The sequence below is a fragment of the Diplotaxodon limnothrissa genome, linkage group LG3 (genome assembly GCF_057381915.1).
Source record: "Diplotaxodon limnothrissa isolate DT_005_m linkage group LG3, D_limnothrissa_male_GT1.1, whole genome shotgun sequence".
NCBI classification, from domain to species: Eukaryota; Metazoa; Chordata; class Actinopteri; order Cichliformes; family Cichlidae; genus Diplotaxodon; species Diplotaxodon limnothrissa.
Window position 1 is genome coordinate 28267637 of NC_140598.1, and position 16517 is coordinate 28284153.

General features: G+C 41.3%; 1 protein-coding gene across 1 annotated transcript; it reads left to right on the forward strand.

Moving 5' to 3' along the window:
* The first annotated feature begins 2880 nt into the window (after positions 1 to 2880).
* LOC146635217 (uncharacterized) lies at positions 2881 to 4188 on the forward strand. Its single transcript, XM_085350055.1, has 3 exons — positions 2881 to 2998; positions 3205 to 3224; positions 3703 to 4188. The coding sequence occupies exons 1-3, from the start codon at positions 2881 to 2883 to the stop codon at positions 4186 to 4188; spliced, it is 624 nt and encodes a 207-aa protein (XP_085206181.1).
* Positions 4189 to 16517: the final 12329 nt, after the last annotated feature.

Below are 16517 nucleotides of genomic sequence, written 5' to 3' on the forward strand. Positions count from 1 at the left end.
GCTTTGGGAATATAAACAAAGATAAAGTTGGAATGCAACTAAGTTTGCATTTGTGGTAAAGTAACTTAGGTGAGCTTTTTAGATTCATCTTCAGATCAGTGCAGCGCACAACAATGAAGTATGTTGCTGCCAGAATAGTATATGTAGTATAAACTAACAACTAAGACAGAAAAGTAATGAGACTGTGTGGCTGAGGATTAAATTTGTCCCGAGAACTGAGAACAAACAAACTAAACGAATTTAACTGAATTCAGGGAAATCCCATAAATTCCAGATATTTTCATATTTTCTGTGATTTTAATTATTTAAAACCTTTTAATAATATAAAGTTCGCTGTGTGTGTGTGTTTCTGATTGATCAGTACAGGGTTTGCTGTTTATTTTTTCTTTGGTAAATATGAGAATAAAAAATAATATTGTCTACACTGCTCCACCTGCAACCATCCACCCTCAGGCTTGTTTGTGTAGGCCATGAGCAGACCTCCCCCCTTTTCAGGAGTGTAAAGTGTGTTTGTGTTGTCCATGAAACACAGCACACAGTGCAAATACAGCAAGAGCAGATGGTGAGAGTTTTCAAAGGCATTTGAAACTTAGGCTGAACTAATGTCCTCGGGAGTTTGGTTCAGAGTGGAAACTTTTTTTCTACTTGGGAATTATTTCAGCATTCAGTCGGATCAGTGGAACTCACAGCATAGATGAATGCTACAACATTTTTGCTACTTTACTGGATTTTCCTGTCTCTCCTGGTCTTCTGTTCAGCTGCTTCTGGAGGTGAAATCTGAATTTATTACATTATGTTTCATGTTTAAATGTTTTGTTTTTAATCTAGTGAATGTTTGACTATTTCAGTTAAAGTGTGTAAAATTTGTCACCACTTCTCATCAGCTGATTTCAGATTGGTGTCAACTGAGTTGGCTGCAATAGGACAAACATGTTTTAGTCAGACAAGAAGGATACCCCCCCCCCCAAACATTAAAGCATCCAATTTAAGCTACACCCCAGGGAGACTTTCAACAGTTGTCTGTGTTTTTAAAAAATAAATAAGTAAATAATAATAATAACAATAATAATGGAAATTGTGTGCACAATATGGATAATTAACATGGATAATCTCAACACATGGCAATAAGTAAAAAAAACCATTTGGGTTTATTAACAGAGGATTAGACATTTCACAGTGGGCCCATTTGAAATTTTTACCACCGATTCACCTCAAAAACACCTGCAGTGCGTGCACCAAACACCAAAGTGACTCCAGCCCTGCAGCTTGTCTAGGCTGCAAGGTCACTTTTTACCTGAGCTGTCAATGTTGGTGTTCCAGATTAACTGGTTTTTACATCAGATGGTTGACCTCTGTACATTTGTTTAGCTCACTTTGTTTAGCTAGATCTTTAATCTGATATTTCCAGTGTCAACATTACACTTCAGATAACAAAGCACATTATATTGATTAAAAATATTTTTAATGAAGTTAAAATAATGTGTTTCTGTGAAATAAATCACAAGCCAACATCTTCCTTCTGATACCACCGATCAGATCAAGAGAGACCAGAGTTTAATCCTTTTAGTTCTTTATTAAAATCACTATAGTATGCATTGTAAACATGTCAAAGGAGCTTGCAAAGAAAAGCGTCTGGACTTCTTTAAGTTACTTGAAGACGTTTCACCTCTCATCCGAGAAGCTTCTTCAGTTCTAAGGTCAAATGGTGGAGAGTCTGAGCAAAAACTGGTTCACCCGAAAGACAAAACGCCAAAACACAGACTTAACAATGTGGTGTATGCTCCACAGTGTAGCGAGGAATGCCCAGACCTCTACATTGGAGAGACCAAACAGCCACTTCACAAGCGCATGGCACAACACAGAAGAGCCACCTCCACAGGACAAGACTCAGCAGTCCATCTGCATCTTAAGGACAAAGGACACTCTTTCGAGGATGCCAATGTTCACATTTTGGACAGAGAGGACAGATGGTTTGAAAGAGGAGTGAAAGAAGCCATCTATGTCCACTGTGAGCGACCATCTTTGAACAGAGGCGGGGGTTTACGACACCAACTCTCTGCCATCTATAATCCAGTTTTGAGATCCCTTCCCAGACGCCTTAACACCCACTCACATCCTGGGCCATCTGATCTCAGGAATTCGCATGATAAGGTGGGGCCAGGTTTCACAATGAACTCACTTAAAAACAACAACAAAAAAAAAAACAAAAAACAATGAACTCACCCGAAACTCTGGCTGATTGGGACCCACACCCAGTTTCACACCTTGGCTCAGGCGATTAGAGGATCATCAGGGGGTCCTTTTGTCCCTCTGTGGGGGGTCACTCCCACTAGGTTTATATCTGGGACTCTCCACCATTTGACCTTAGAACTGAAGAAGCTTCTCGGATGAGAGGTGAAACGTCTTCAAGCAACTTAAAGAAGTCCAGACGCTTTTCTTTGCAAGCTCCTTTGACTACGATGACCTGGATGACTGAGAACCTTCACAGACCCATTGTAAAAAGTTACTGTAGTCATCCTGATTGAAAATGCTGAAACATTTTATGAGACAGAAATTCTTAACTTTTTAAATAGAGCAATGATGAACAGTGAGGTTCAGTTGTACTTTGACCTTTAACCTCTCTGATCTGTGTTGTTTCCTCTTTCAGAACAGAAAAACATCACAGCTGAGTCTGGACAGGACGTCATTCTGACATGTCGAGCTGCAAACAACAACAACATATTTGTGGAGTGGAGAAGAGTTGACCTGGATGACTATGTCCTTTTGTACGGAGATGAGGGGTCTGTACTTGAAGACCAGCATCCGTCTTTTAAGAACCGGGTGGATCTGCAGGACAGACAGATGAAGGATGGAGACGTGTCTTTGATTCTGAAGAATGTGATGATTGCTGACAGTGGAACATATGAGTGTCGTGTCATCCAGAGAGGACACAGTCACAAGAAGACTGTCATTAAGAACAAGCCTATCTGTATCATGGACCTGAGTGTTGATCCTCCAGGTGAGTGAGTAGAGTTCAGTCTGTGTGTGATCAGAGGTGAAGCTGTTTGATAGTCTCTGATGAGATTTTGAAGAAAGTAGCTCACACCTTTTCTCACCTGCAGGTCAATCAAGAAGAAATGAAGAAGATGGATCTATTGGATGGAAAGTTGCTCTGTCAATTTTCTGTCTACTTCTTGTTGCTGCTGTTGCTGTTTTTATGTACAGAAAATGTTAACAACAACAGAGTCGGGATTCAGAGCAAACTCCTGTTTAAAGAAATAATGTGACTAAAACTGAAACCTCTGATGAGCCTCTCATTGGATCTTTGTGAAGAGACAAGCTAGACGAACACTTGTTCACACCACTTATTATTTTTTAATGTTTTGTAATTAATAGTGAACTGCAGCTATAATAAGTTGAGTGATTAGTGCAATTATTTTGACTGTTACAAAACCACAAACATCATAAGCCCAGTTTCTACATGTCAGAAAATAAATCAGAGCAAAGCAGGAAGAACTTGCTTCAAGCACATGCTCATTAACACTCCAGCACTTTGACACAGTTTTTATCACAGTCCTCTGCAGGCTGGGAGCAGCTATGAAGTGAAACTGGGAAACAACACTGCCACCATGAGGCCAAGCTGGAACCAGACAGCTCTCATCAAGCAAACTGTACTTAATGGAAGATCTTCAACATGTTTTTTTAAACATAGTATAAACATAGGCCGGCATAGTATACAGAAACATCTGTGCCGAATATGGCCTGGAAGTTCCAAGGTTAAAATGGGAGATGCTCCCAAGGGTGGTGGAGAATGACCGAGCTAAGATCCTGTGGGCCTTCCAGATACAGACGGACAAAATGGTGGTGGCTAACCAACCGGACATAGTGGTGGTAGACAAACAGAAGAAGACGGCCGTAGTGATCGATGTAGCCGTTCCGAATGACAGCAACATCAGAAAGAAGGAACACGAGAAGCTGGAGAAATACCAAGGGCTCAGAGAAGAGCTCGACACGATGTGGAGGGTGAAGGTGACGGTGGTCCTCGTGGTAATCGGAGCACTAGGTGCAGTGACTCCCAAGCTAGGCGAGTGGCTCCAGCAGATCCCGGGAACAACATCGGAGATCTCTGTCCAGAAGAGCGCAGTCCTGGGAACAGCTAAGATACTGCGCAGGACCCTTAGGACCCTCAAGCTCCCAGGCCTCTGGTAGAGGACCCAAGCTTGAAGGATAAACCACCACCCGCTATATATATATAGCCAAGTCCTGATCGGGAGGTAACGTCAGATTCCGATCGAGTCTGAAACCACGTGATTGGGCAGATTTCCGATCACGTGATCGGATCTGGATATCCCTAGTCTCCAGTGGCCCTGCTAGCTCAGTCTCCTGTGTTCCCGCTAGCTCAGCCACCCATTCTGCCACCATTCTCGCAAAGTCATTCCATACAGGGAAAAAATTTCACATTAACCTTTGGTATTTCTCATGAACTGGCTACCTTTGAGACTATAACTCCCCCCAGGGCCTCCCCAGAGGCTACGTCTCAGTCCTCAGCTGATTCTGGACCCCTGGAGGCTAAGAAGCCTATTGAGGATTGCACCGTGTGTGCCTTTGGGGCTCCTGTTTTGTTTCTTTAGACATGAGTTTCGAGTTTTTGTCGGTTCTGTTCTCGCCACCATCGTGTTTTGTTGTATGTCATCCTCCTCAATAAAACTCACTCACATCAGCAGTGCCTGCATCTTGGGTCCTTTAATAATTCCCACACGGCTTGCCTTGCAAACAGTGACAGATACTTTGTTACCAAGAAACTGTATGACTGTCAGAGAAACGAAAGAAAAACTAGATTAAAACCAATGATGCCTATCAATTCTTTCCATGACAAAGAAGTTTGCCTAGACATGCCATGACTTCAGCCAAACAGGACACACCCACATTTTTTGCTTTTGACTTTCAAGTCCTGCCCTTCTGAGCAGTGAATCCAGTAAAGGGGAAGTGGAAAGTTTTAGGCTGACTTGACAACTGATTAAAATGATTATAAAACTATTAATCAAATTATTCCTTGTTGGAACAGTCACTGTTTTGCTCTTTAGAAGGACACTTTATAACTTCTTCAAAGAAAGTGTCTTAAATTACAATAAATGCAAATCATAAGGGTAGGCTTGGCAGGAAATTCCCTTGTGACAGTGCCAGGGCAGGGTTTGTGAAAGAGAAACTAAAGACGCGAAATAAAAACACAGAACCAAAACAGAGACAGCAGATCCCCTGAAGCACCTTGACAAACATACATCATCTGCAATTTTTCTCATCATCTCAACAGGTCAGTATTAGATTTAAATAAAACTGCATTAAATATAAATAAAAGAACGTATTTTTTGCTCCTTCCTTGTCATAAAGGGTCACCACAACATATTATCTGTACATGTTTGATTTTTTTACACTGACTTTGTGTGTGTGTGTTGGATCGTGATTCTCAGTGTAATACAGTGGAGAGAATAGATGCAGGTTGCTTGGAAATTTGTAAACAATGTATTTTTATTTTCAAAGTAACAATCTCAACATATTTTACCTCTGTTTTGACCAGTGTCTTTTTCAAACACCTTTAAAAATGGATGGTGATAAAGAAATTCTCCTCCAGAAGCTGAAAGGACTGGTTACAAATATCAAATGGAGCCCAGAGGAGGTCGCTGACTTGTTTGATGCTCTTTTGAAGCGATTTGAGTCAACAACAAATAACAACTCCCATTTCCTCACATGGATGATAAAAATATTGCACTGCATAGAGATTTACTTTATTACTTCTGACTGGAAGGATGAAGATGGAAAAACACTTCTGGAACTACTCAGAGACAAAACTGTAACAGATGAAACCTTGAAGGAATATTTAGCAAATGACAGAGAGAAGACCTTGGAGGAAATCATTGATGAAATCCGCCAAGAAAAGTTGAACCAGGTTGATGTAAAGATTTTAGATGATGTCAGAGATATTGTATCAACAGTTCATCAAGACTGTGATATTAAAAATGACAGCTTAAAGAAGAGTGAACTGAAATCAATCTTAAAAAATCTGCTTTTGCCAATGAAAAAAAAATCAGCTGTTGTTTCAGGACCTAAACTCATGCTTAATTTTTGTAATGACAGCTCACCAAATAGTCATTTGAAAAACATCTTAAAGATTCTCTGTTTGGCAGTGAGTATAACAAAAACTAAAAATACAAGAAAGCCATTTCGGCCACGACTGACACAGATGGTGAGCTGGTGTCTGATGGCTCTTTCAGAAACAGGGCGATTGATTCAGGTTGGCACAGGAGAGGGGAAGTCCTGCATAGTGGCCATGTTTGCAGCTTTTCGAGCTCTGAGAGGAGAAAAAGTCGACATCATGTCAAGTTCATCAGTTCTTGCAGAGAGAGATTTTGAAGAATGGAAAGGATTTTATAAAGAGTTAAATATCACTGCTGATTATAACTGCAACAGGCCTGATGTAGAACTAAAAAAGTGCTATGAGTGTCAAGTTGTTTATGGCACTGCAGAAAACTTTGCTGGTGACTGGCTTCGGCACCACTTTCAGAGGTTGGACATATTAGGGCAGAGGAAATTCCAGTGTGCAGTAGTGGATGAAGTGGATTCCCTGATGCTGGACAAGGGTCATCATGTAATCTATTTAAGCAGTAACATGCCTGCTTTACAGCATCTCAACCCACTCTTGGCATGTATATGGGCCACTGCTAATCAGTACAAGAAAACTGGCACATATACAACAGTAGGGCCAAAATTTCCTTTTTATCAAGTGCTGGAAAACATGATGAGCAAAGATGGTGATGAGTCCATCATTCGTCACATAGCAGAGGACACAGGTATACTGTTAAAGGGATCAGTCAAGGACCTGAGAAAGAACCCGAGCCTCTTAAATGAAAGTGTTACTGCTAACGAGCTGTCTGAGTTCTTTAAAACGGTGGAAAGGAAATTCCCATCTTGCCAGTTTGCTCTCCACTTCATAAATAACAATGAAATAGAGGAACTCAAGAAAGAGCTGCAGAGTGAAAATGTGGAAAGCAGAAGAGTGTCACTGCTTTTACTTGATGGTGGCTTCTGTCAGTACATGTACTCTGATCACAATAGCGTGGTGAGAGCTGTAGAAGAGGAAGTAAAGAGATCAATTCATTTTACACCATGTGAACTGAACCAAGCTAAAAGCAGCTGCTATATCCCAGGCTTCTTTTCAGAGCTGGTCAAATCTAAACTAAAAGTCTGGATTGAAAATGCATTTGAAGCTCAAGTCATGACAGAGGACCATGAATATGTGATGGAGAAACATGGAATCGTGCCTGTGGACTACAGCTGCACAGGGGTTGTTGAAAACTACATGAAGTGGTCAGATGGACTTCAACAGTTTATTGAAATGAAACACGAGTCAAAGATTAGTGACATGACAGCCATCACAAACTACATGTCTAATGTGGGCTTGCTTCAAAAGTACAAAAAACAGTTTGGAAGTCAGATCTACGGGATGTCTGGAACTCTTGGTCAAGAAAAAGAGACTGAGACTTTGCAAAAGATTTATGACGGTATCAAAACCTGTCAGATACCTTCATTCAAACGTAGAAAGCTGTTTGAGGTTGAAGGTGTTGTTGTAGAAGATGAAAAAGAATGGATTGCAAAACTCTGTGATGTTGTCATTGTACAAACCAGCCCTACATCATACAGGGATCCTAGAGCTGTACTCATCATCTGTGAAACCATCAAACGAGCAAAGATGATCCATAGCAGTCTAGGAGACAGAGTCCAGAACAAAAATCTTTATATAAACAACAACATGGACAACAGTGTGATCATTTCCAAGGAGCTTGAAGCAGGAGAAGTCATCATAGCAACAAACCTCGCTGGCCGTGGAACAGACCTTCAGGTTTCTGACACAGTAAAGGAAGCTGGAGGTTTGTTTGTTGTGCAGACCTTCCTGCCCAAGAATGCTCGTGTAGAGGCGCAGGCATTCGGTCGAACTGCCAGACAAGGATCTCCAGGATCTGCTCAGCTCATTGTCTGTTTGAGTCATCTGACAGAGTTGCTCCAATTAATGGTTTTAAGAATGAAACTTCTTTCTTTATTCAGAAATCTAACAGATGTGACTCCACTTAAACAACTTCTGTTTGTGATGCAGTTAAGGTCATATCAGCAAAGCAACCATAATGAAGGATCTGCAGAAATGACTTCAACACTGAAGGATATTTTGACTGGAACACCACAGCAGGAAATAAAGATAATTAAACAGGTCAGAGACAGCACAGTGGCTGATGAGCTATCAAGCTACTTGGAGTCTCAGGTCCCAGACATGAAGAAGAAGGAAGAACTCTTCAATGATTATCTGGATGTACTGGATGATCTGTATACAAGCAGCAACAACAAACCAGAAGCTTCAGATTTGTCTGCTCTGAATGAGTTTTGGGGTGTGTGGCTACTCACAAGCTTCAGTGCAAAAGATTCTACTGAAGAGTTGAAAAGTAGACTGAAAACAGACCTGGACACAGCGAGGCAGAAACTCAGACAGAGAGAATCACCATCATCAAACCTCTACCACTACATTAGCTTTGGTAATGACCTGTGTGAAAAGGGGAAGTTTGCAGAGAGCATCAACATGTACACTAAAGCCATTCAGAGGGATCACTGTTGGGGAGCTATTGCATATTACAACCGTGCTTTTACATCTTTGAAGCAGCAAAACAGGAGTCAGAGTCCAGACTGCATCAATCGAGCTCTAGAAGATTTGCAAAATGCACTCAAGTCTGTTCAGCTTCACTGTGACCAACTCGAAGTTACTCACAGGTTCTTAACACAGCACACCAACAAAGACAACAGTGATTCACTCACCAGGCATGACAAACACTTAATAGCCAGATACACAGTGTTGGTGTCATTCAAGGTAAACATTACAGAGGCCATAAAGAAAGTGGACAGAGCCAGAGATACAGGTGGAAATGTAAAAGTGGAAGAGAGTCTAGTCTACTTCATGGTTCCACTGGTGCATTTTTTGCCTTTTATTTTCCATTCAAGGCAATCAGTGTGTGTTATCCGCTCTAGAGATCCTCTGATGTGCCAACAACTCATCAGCCATCCTTCTTTTGATATTCTAAATGAACTTGAGTGTCTTAAGAGTCTGGGCCTGACTCATGTCTATACCTTAGACACACTGTTTTCTCTGGGAGGCTTTTTCTCAAAGATTGGTAGAAAAATAATGCAGACAAGTTAGCTCTTTTTTTGGGGGGTGGGGGGGGGGCTTAAGCGAAGAAAGAGAATATTTGTCAGATTTTTAAGACTGGGACAAAAATAATGTTGGCCTACCCCTGAACCTCCTAATACATACAGCTATGGCATTAATTTCAAAATTCTATGTTTCCTTGTCCTCAAGTTAAATTCACGAGATTTTTAGAATATTTTACCTTAGCAATGTTTTTTGTGTGTGTGTTTTAATGAGTTTTAATGCAGAAGATGTGTACCATGCCTCTGCAATTCTGACATTTTATTATTACAATGTTTTAACGTGAAATGTGTTTCTGAGTTGATGAATAAGTTAACTGCAATAACACATTGTCAAAATTGAATCATTTGTGACTGGTGGATGACAGCCAAAGAACCATCACACACCTGTTACTATGGCCAGACTTGCAGTTTTATAGAAGATTTTTGGAAGTAGAAGTAAATGGTCTTGTAAATGTATTTGTATAGCGCTTTACTTGGTCCTAAGGACCCCAAAACGCTTTACACTATACACAATCATCACATATCACAATCATCCACACATTCACATACTGGTGATGGCAAGCTACAGTGTAGCCACAGCCGCCCTGGGGCGCACTGACAGAGGCGAGGCTGCCGGACACTGGCGCCATCGGGCCCTCTGACCACCACCAGTAGGCAAACATGGGGTTAGTGCAGGGGTCGGCAACCTGCGGCTCTTTAGTCCTTATAGTGCGGCTCTGCGTGGTTTGGGAAAATAAATTAGAAGTATTTAGCTGAAGTGTATTTTATTTATGTTAGTTCTTTATTAACTTGTAGTTCTAAATTGGAAGATTATTGTGATATTGAAATATATAAATATAATTATATTCTATTATTTTTTCATCACTCAAAATAAGCGTCACACTGGCGGAAGCCGGTGTACCCGCCGAAACGCTGTGCATTTATCGAGACTTTCTACCCCAGGTAGGCCAATTATGGATCTTGGATCCACATTATGTCAGCAGCTGTTCTCCACCGTGAACTATGTTAAAAACAAACACCGCTCACGCCTCACAGATGACAGCTTACAGTCCTGCGTAAAGATGAAAGTGACTTCGTACAGCCCCTATTTGCAGACGCTGTGCGCAGAGGTTCGGGACCATAAGTCTTATTGTAAACATATCACGACAGACCCGACGATGTTTCCATCAACATGCTTTTCAGCATCTCTTTATTGGCCACTTTTCACACACTGTTGCTGTACGCATACAGCCGGATGTAGCTTTTCAGCCCACACCCCGACACACACCAACACAACAGCGTAGATAGCGCAGACGCAAAGGCGGCGAGGCGTGATTGCGGGTGCCGCTCAGGTGCGTCCGCCTCCCCTGCAGCCCCGCCACACACATTAACCAGGTAAAATACATATTTAGGCAGAATTTTGCAAATATCTATTTTTCATCTTTTAGCATCTTTTAGTGCTTTTTTCCAATTATTTTTTAAAAGTGAGGCTCCAACAGCCCAAAGGCGATATAAGGGTGGCGGCTCACAACAGTTTTTGTTTGCTACATGGATCATTTTAGTTCAGCTGGGTGTCTTTCCTTTTGTTGTATTTCTTTAAGAGTTAAAAATGTGTTAATTACATAAATAAATTGTAATTTTCTCTGTAGCACTTCAAGGATTTCATAAGCAACACGCCTTAGTTGTTCACACAAAGCATAAAGGTAAAAAAAAATATATATATATATATACAGTGTTATCTTCATTTTAGATGTCAGAAAGTATTTGCGGCTCCCATTGTTTTCGTATAAACCGGGTCCAAATGGCTCTTTGGATGTGAAAGGTTGCTGACCCCTGGGTTAGTATCTTGCCCAAGGACATTTGGCATGCAGCTAGGAGGCAGCCTGGGATCGAACCACCGACCTTCTGATTAGTGGCTGACCCGCTCTGCTACCTGAGCTACAGCCACCCCATGAGCTCATTGTGAAACCTAACCCCACCATATCATTTGATTTCCTGAGGTCAGATGGCCCAGGATGTGAGTGGGTGTTGAACTTTGATCCCTCTTATCTGTGTTTGCACTTTGGGTTTTACAGTTTCTTGTGTGTGTAAAAAGCAAATAAACATGTTATTGCATTCTTAAATTTAAAGGGATGCTTACTTTGATTACGTTGCATGAATGTTCAGGCATTAATACTGTTTTTGGAAAGCTGAACTAAAAGAATAAAAAGTAAATGTGAAAATGGTCACTTCATTGTGTCGTTTTTTTCTTCTTACATTTAGAGTCTCTTTGTTGACACGATCAAATAAACTGCTGCAGTCTGAGTAATTTTAAAAGAGAAAAGTATTTGGGTTGAAAGAGATTCTGCTAAAGTGAATGAAATGCTAATGAACTCCGAACTGAATGAAGACAGAAGTGGGTGGTACATCTCAAATATCTCAATCCGCCCGAAAGCATGAGTCATGATGGGTCACTGACAACCACGTGATGATGATTATCTCCCATTTGTCTTGCAGATATATCTTAGCCTATATTTCATGTAGGTCTGGATCTTTAATGGATGTTTATGCCTGCATGTGTAGAGGATTGACGTATTTAGCAAAGAAAACACAAAGTGACCATATAAGAGGGTTAAATTATTGTCAGTGTGACTAAAATCTTACGTGCAAACTGACAGGTGTTTCTGACAATGTCAAAAATTGTATATATTTCAGGTAATATGTCTTTTATTTCTTCTATTTTTAACATTTGGGAAAACTTAAGTCTGAAATCCAAATGAAACATATTTTAATAGTGTTTGTGTCCCACACTTTGACTGGATCACTGGCAGCTGATCAAGGTCAGTTTTCAGTCACACACATATTTATTTTACTGCTCCAACATATTGACACTGTTACTGCAGTCCTCTGTAGGTGGCTATGGTAACACTAAGACAACACTGCCACCTAGAGGTCAAACTGAAACATTTTTGTTTCTTCTTCTGCAAAGTTTGTAAGATTCAAAAGAAGATTAAAGAAGTAACGTTTGTTTTGAAAGATAAACAATGTTACTGAGGAAAAAAAGTAGGAAAAAAACAGCAGCTGGTGATAAACTGGACTCACTCAGACTGACACAAGTGCAAAAATATAAACAGAATTTTATAGTTTCTACTTTGTGGCCACTTTATTAGGTACAAGATGCTTGATACATGTTTGACGCCTTTTTTGTCACCTGAAACTTTGGAAGCTGTGATGTAATTGAAGTTCCTGGGAAGATGTGCATGTAGAGCAGCAAAATGCGTGCATGTGTGGGTTTCCTCTTATAATCTAAAGATGTAAAATGTAAAGACAATAAGCTGGCCCAGGGGATCTCCAGGCCCCAAGGTTTTAGATGTGTCCTTGATTCAACACAGCTAATTTAAATGGCTAAATGACCTCCTCAACATGTCTTGTAGTTCTTCAGAGGCTTAATGAACTAATCGTTTGATTCAGGTGTGTTGACCCAGGGTGATATGTAAAACCAGCAGGACGTCGGCCCTTCAGGCCTGGAGTTGCCTACCTCTGGTGCAGTTGTTTGTCTCTCTGTGTCAGCCCTGTGAAGGTCCAGGATGTACCATGTCTCTCACTCTATAACAGGAACAAATCTGATACTTTGAATTAAATTTAAGAAGAAAAGTGTGTAATATCCAAACTAAAGCCAGCACATCTTCCATCTCACTAACATTAACATGTGGGAAACACAAAAAAGGAACAGGTCCAACTTCACGTGTTCACGGTAATAAAGCAGGTTTTGTTATTTGACATGATGTGATAACCACCATCACACTGATGGAGCAGGAACTCTGTGCAGCTCAGAACGGATGCTCAGTGGTCACCACCCCAAGTCTTTGTAGGTCTCCCATCCGATTACAGATGTTTTCTTTTCAAGGCCCTCTCTGACCTCTGCGCCTTCTGTGTACCATATATAAGAGCTCCTAAGCTGTTTTATTATTTAGCTGGTTGTGGATTCCCCCATGATCATGAAAAATGTGTAGGCATGAGTCTCTGGGGCAACCTCTGCAAATGTGGTGGCAACACAGTTCTCATGACAGTGTCAAAGTAGCCCTTAACTTCTGTCACCACTGCCCCATGAAAGAAGATAAATCTTGACTGGAACAATCTCAGTTTGCAGCTTAGGGTCACTTCTCTGTCTCTGGGGCAACCTCTGCAAATGTTTTATTTTTTCTGCTTTAAATTTTTACAACTCACAACAATTATAATGGATTGGATTTATATAGCGCTTTTCAAGGCACCCAAAGCGCTTTACAATACCACTATTCATTCACTCTCACACACTGGTGGAGGCAGCTACAGTTGTAGCCACAGCTGCCCTGGGGCAGACTGACAGAAGCGAGGCTGCCATATCGCACCATCGGCCCCTCTGGCCAACACCAGTAGGTGGTAGGGTAAAGTGTCTTGCCCAAGGACACAGCGACCAGGACAGAGAGCGCAGGGATTGAACCGGCGACCTTCCAGTTACAGATGCGATTCCTCACCCCCTGAGCCACGGTCACCCCAATGAAACTAATAACTGCTGCACACTGACACGTTCATGTAATTTCCTGGGTTATCTGACAGTTATTGAATCCTTTAAAATGGAAAATAACAAAGTGGTACAAATAAATAATAATCTGAAACTTATATACAAAGAAACTGATGTTTTACACATTAGTTAGTCTCATGGACAATAGGGGAAAATAATTTTTACAGTAAATTTACTCGTCAGGCAGCAGGATGCCATCTTAAATACCATGATGATGATTATCTCCCATTTGTCTTACAGATATATCTTAGCCCATATTTCATGTAGACCTGTTTCTGCCTGCATGTGTAGAGGATTGAAGTATTTAGCAAAGAAAACACAAAGTGGCCATTTAAGCCCTAAGACAGATGGGACAGGCTCCAACCCCCTGCGACCCTGAAAAGGATAAACAAATGGATGGATGGAAAACTTAAGTGTGAAATCCATTGGTCTTCCTTGGTCTCTTGTGTTCTGGGGGCCTAAAGATGTCTGGAGTTTTGATCTCCTCCATACCTGCTTCATACCCTGGTGGACGGGGCTATGGCTCCCCACACTCCCTAGCAGATCGTTACATGGAGAAACCTTTGGAATGCAAGCATGCTGATCCACACAGGTATGCACACAGGTGTACACATGGGTATTCACAGACGCGGACTACAGCTTTCTTGGCTGCTGCCTCAAAGAGCATTGTGCGCTGTCTATCTTGCGTGCTGCACAATATCGTTTATTATTTAGTATCTACTGATATCTACTACTAGCTAGTTTATTGTGATGGTGCTGTTTTTTTTATTATGTTGCTCTTTGCTGTTTGCTTTCTCTTCTGTTTTTTTTCTCCATACAGGTGACCCAGGTGCTTTGTTTGGTTTTTTTTGGGTTTTTTTCTCTCTTCCCCCCTTCTCACCCTCTCTTCTCCCCTTTGGTTTTCTTTCTCTCCCTCTCTTTCTTTCATTCTTTCCCACTGTCCTATCCCCCAGTCATGTCTGTCCTGTTTGTAGCAACTGAAAATAAAATAAATTCATAATTATAATAAAGGTCAATCAAATGGACCAATATGGCAAGGCCATGATGATCCACTTGGTAAAATAAATCCGCTTGGCATCTTTCTTGGCCTTAAGACAACAATTCTGATGCCTAAAGATCCAAACGGGACAAAAAAGAAAAAAAAAAGAAAAAAGTGTGAAATCCAAATGAAACATATTTTAATAGTGTTTTTGTCGCACACTGTGACTGGATCGCTGATGACTGATCTAGGTCACACCTCTGTAGGTGGCTATGGTAACACTAATACAACACTGCCACCTAGAGGTCAAACTAAAACATTTGTTTCTTCTGCAAAGTTTCTAAGATTTAAAAGAAGATTAAAAACGCAACGTTTGTTTTGTAAGATGAACAATGTTACTGAGGAAAAAAGTGGGAAAAAACAGCAGCTGGTGATAAACTGGACTCACTCAGACTGACACAAGGTCAAAATCATAAACAGAACATTATAGTTTCTACTTTATGGCCACTTTATTAGGTACAAAATGCTTGTTACATGTGTTACGCCTTTTTTTGTCACCTGAAACGTTGCAGGCTGTGATGTAATTTAAGTCCGTGGAAAAATGTGCATGAAGAGCAGCAGAGGCATGCCTGCGTGGGTTTCCTCTTATAATCCGAAGATGTAAAATGTAAATTTTAAGCTGGCCCAGGGGATCTCCAGGCCCCAAGGATGTCGTGCAGGTTTTAGAAGTGTTATGGTAAATGGCCTGTATTTATATAGCGCTTTACTAGTCCCTAAGGACCCCAAAGCGCTTTACACAACCAGTCATCCACCCATTCACACACACATTCACACACTGGTGATGGCAAGCTACATTGCGTTCTTGATCCAGCACAGCTAATTCAAATGGCTGAATTATCTCCTCAACGGCTGTATCCCAATTCAGGGTCTGCAGCCTCAAAGGCCGCATTTTAAGGCCAATTACATCACAGCAACGTGACGAAGTGTCCCAATTCAAAGGCTGCTCGAAATGCGGCCCTCAAATGCGTCCTTCATTCCCCTGAATTTTAAGGATGTGGAGGTGTAGACTTCGTGGCCCAACATATCCCAGGCTGCCTCCTGGCTGCATGCCGAATATCCTTGGGCAAGATACTAACCCCATGTTTGCCTACTGGTGGTGGTCAGAGGGCCCGGTGGCGCCAGTGTCCGGCAGCCTCGCCTCTGTCAGTGCGCCCCAGGGCAGCTGTGGCTACAATGTAGCTTGCCATCACCAGTGTGTGAATGTGTGTGTGAATGGGTGGATGACTGAACGTGTAAAGCGCTTTGGGGTCCTTAGGGACTGAGTAAAGCACTATACAAATACAGGCCATATCCCAGACTTCATAGCGCGGTGGTGGGTGTGGATAATTTTGCCGAAAAAAAAACCGGTGGAAGCGGAGCTGCCAAAGAGTGAACTTTCAAAAGTAAGTACTGAATATTATGTCACTTATTTATGTGCGAATGTTTAATAATGAAGAACATTAAAACATTACTGTTGGCCACATGTTGGCAAAATTATGGGACATTAGTGATGTTTGTACTTTAAGTGTCAGCTTGGTTTTAAAGCCTTTATTTTAAAATATACGCTGTTCAATAGCTGACCTTAATCTTACAGAGAATGTGATAATTTTGTGGATAATTAAAGTCAGTCATATATCTACAAACACAACAAGCTGAAAGTCAGTGATGCTGCTCGGTTTGCAGTCCTGAATATCACGGCACAAGCAGGATTCACTGCACTGTTAATGTTAGCTATGTTATATTGCTGCCTCTGTTCGG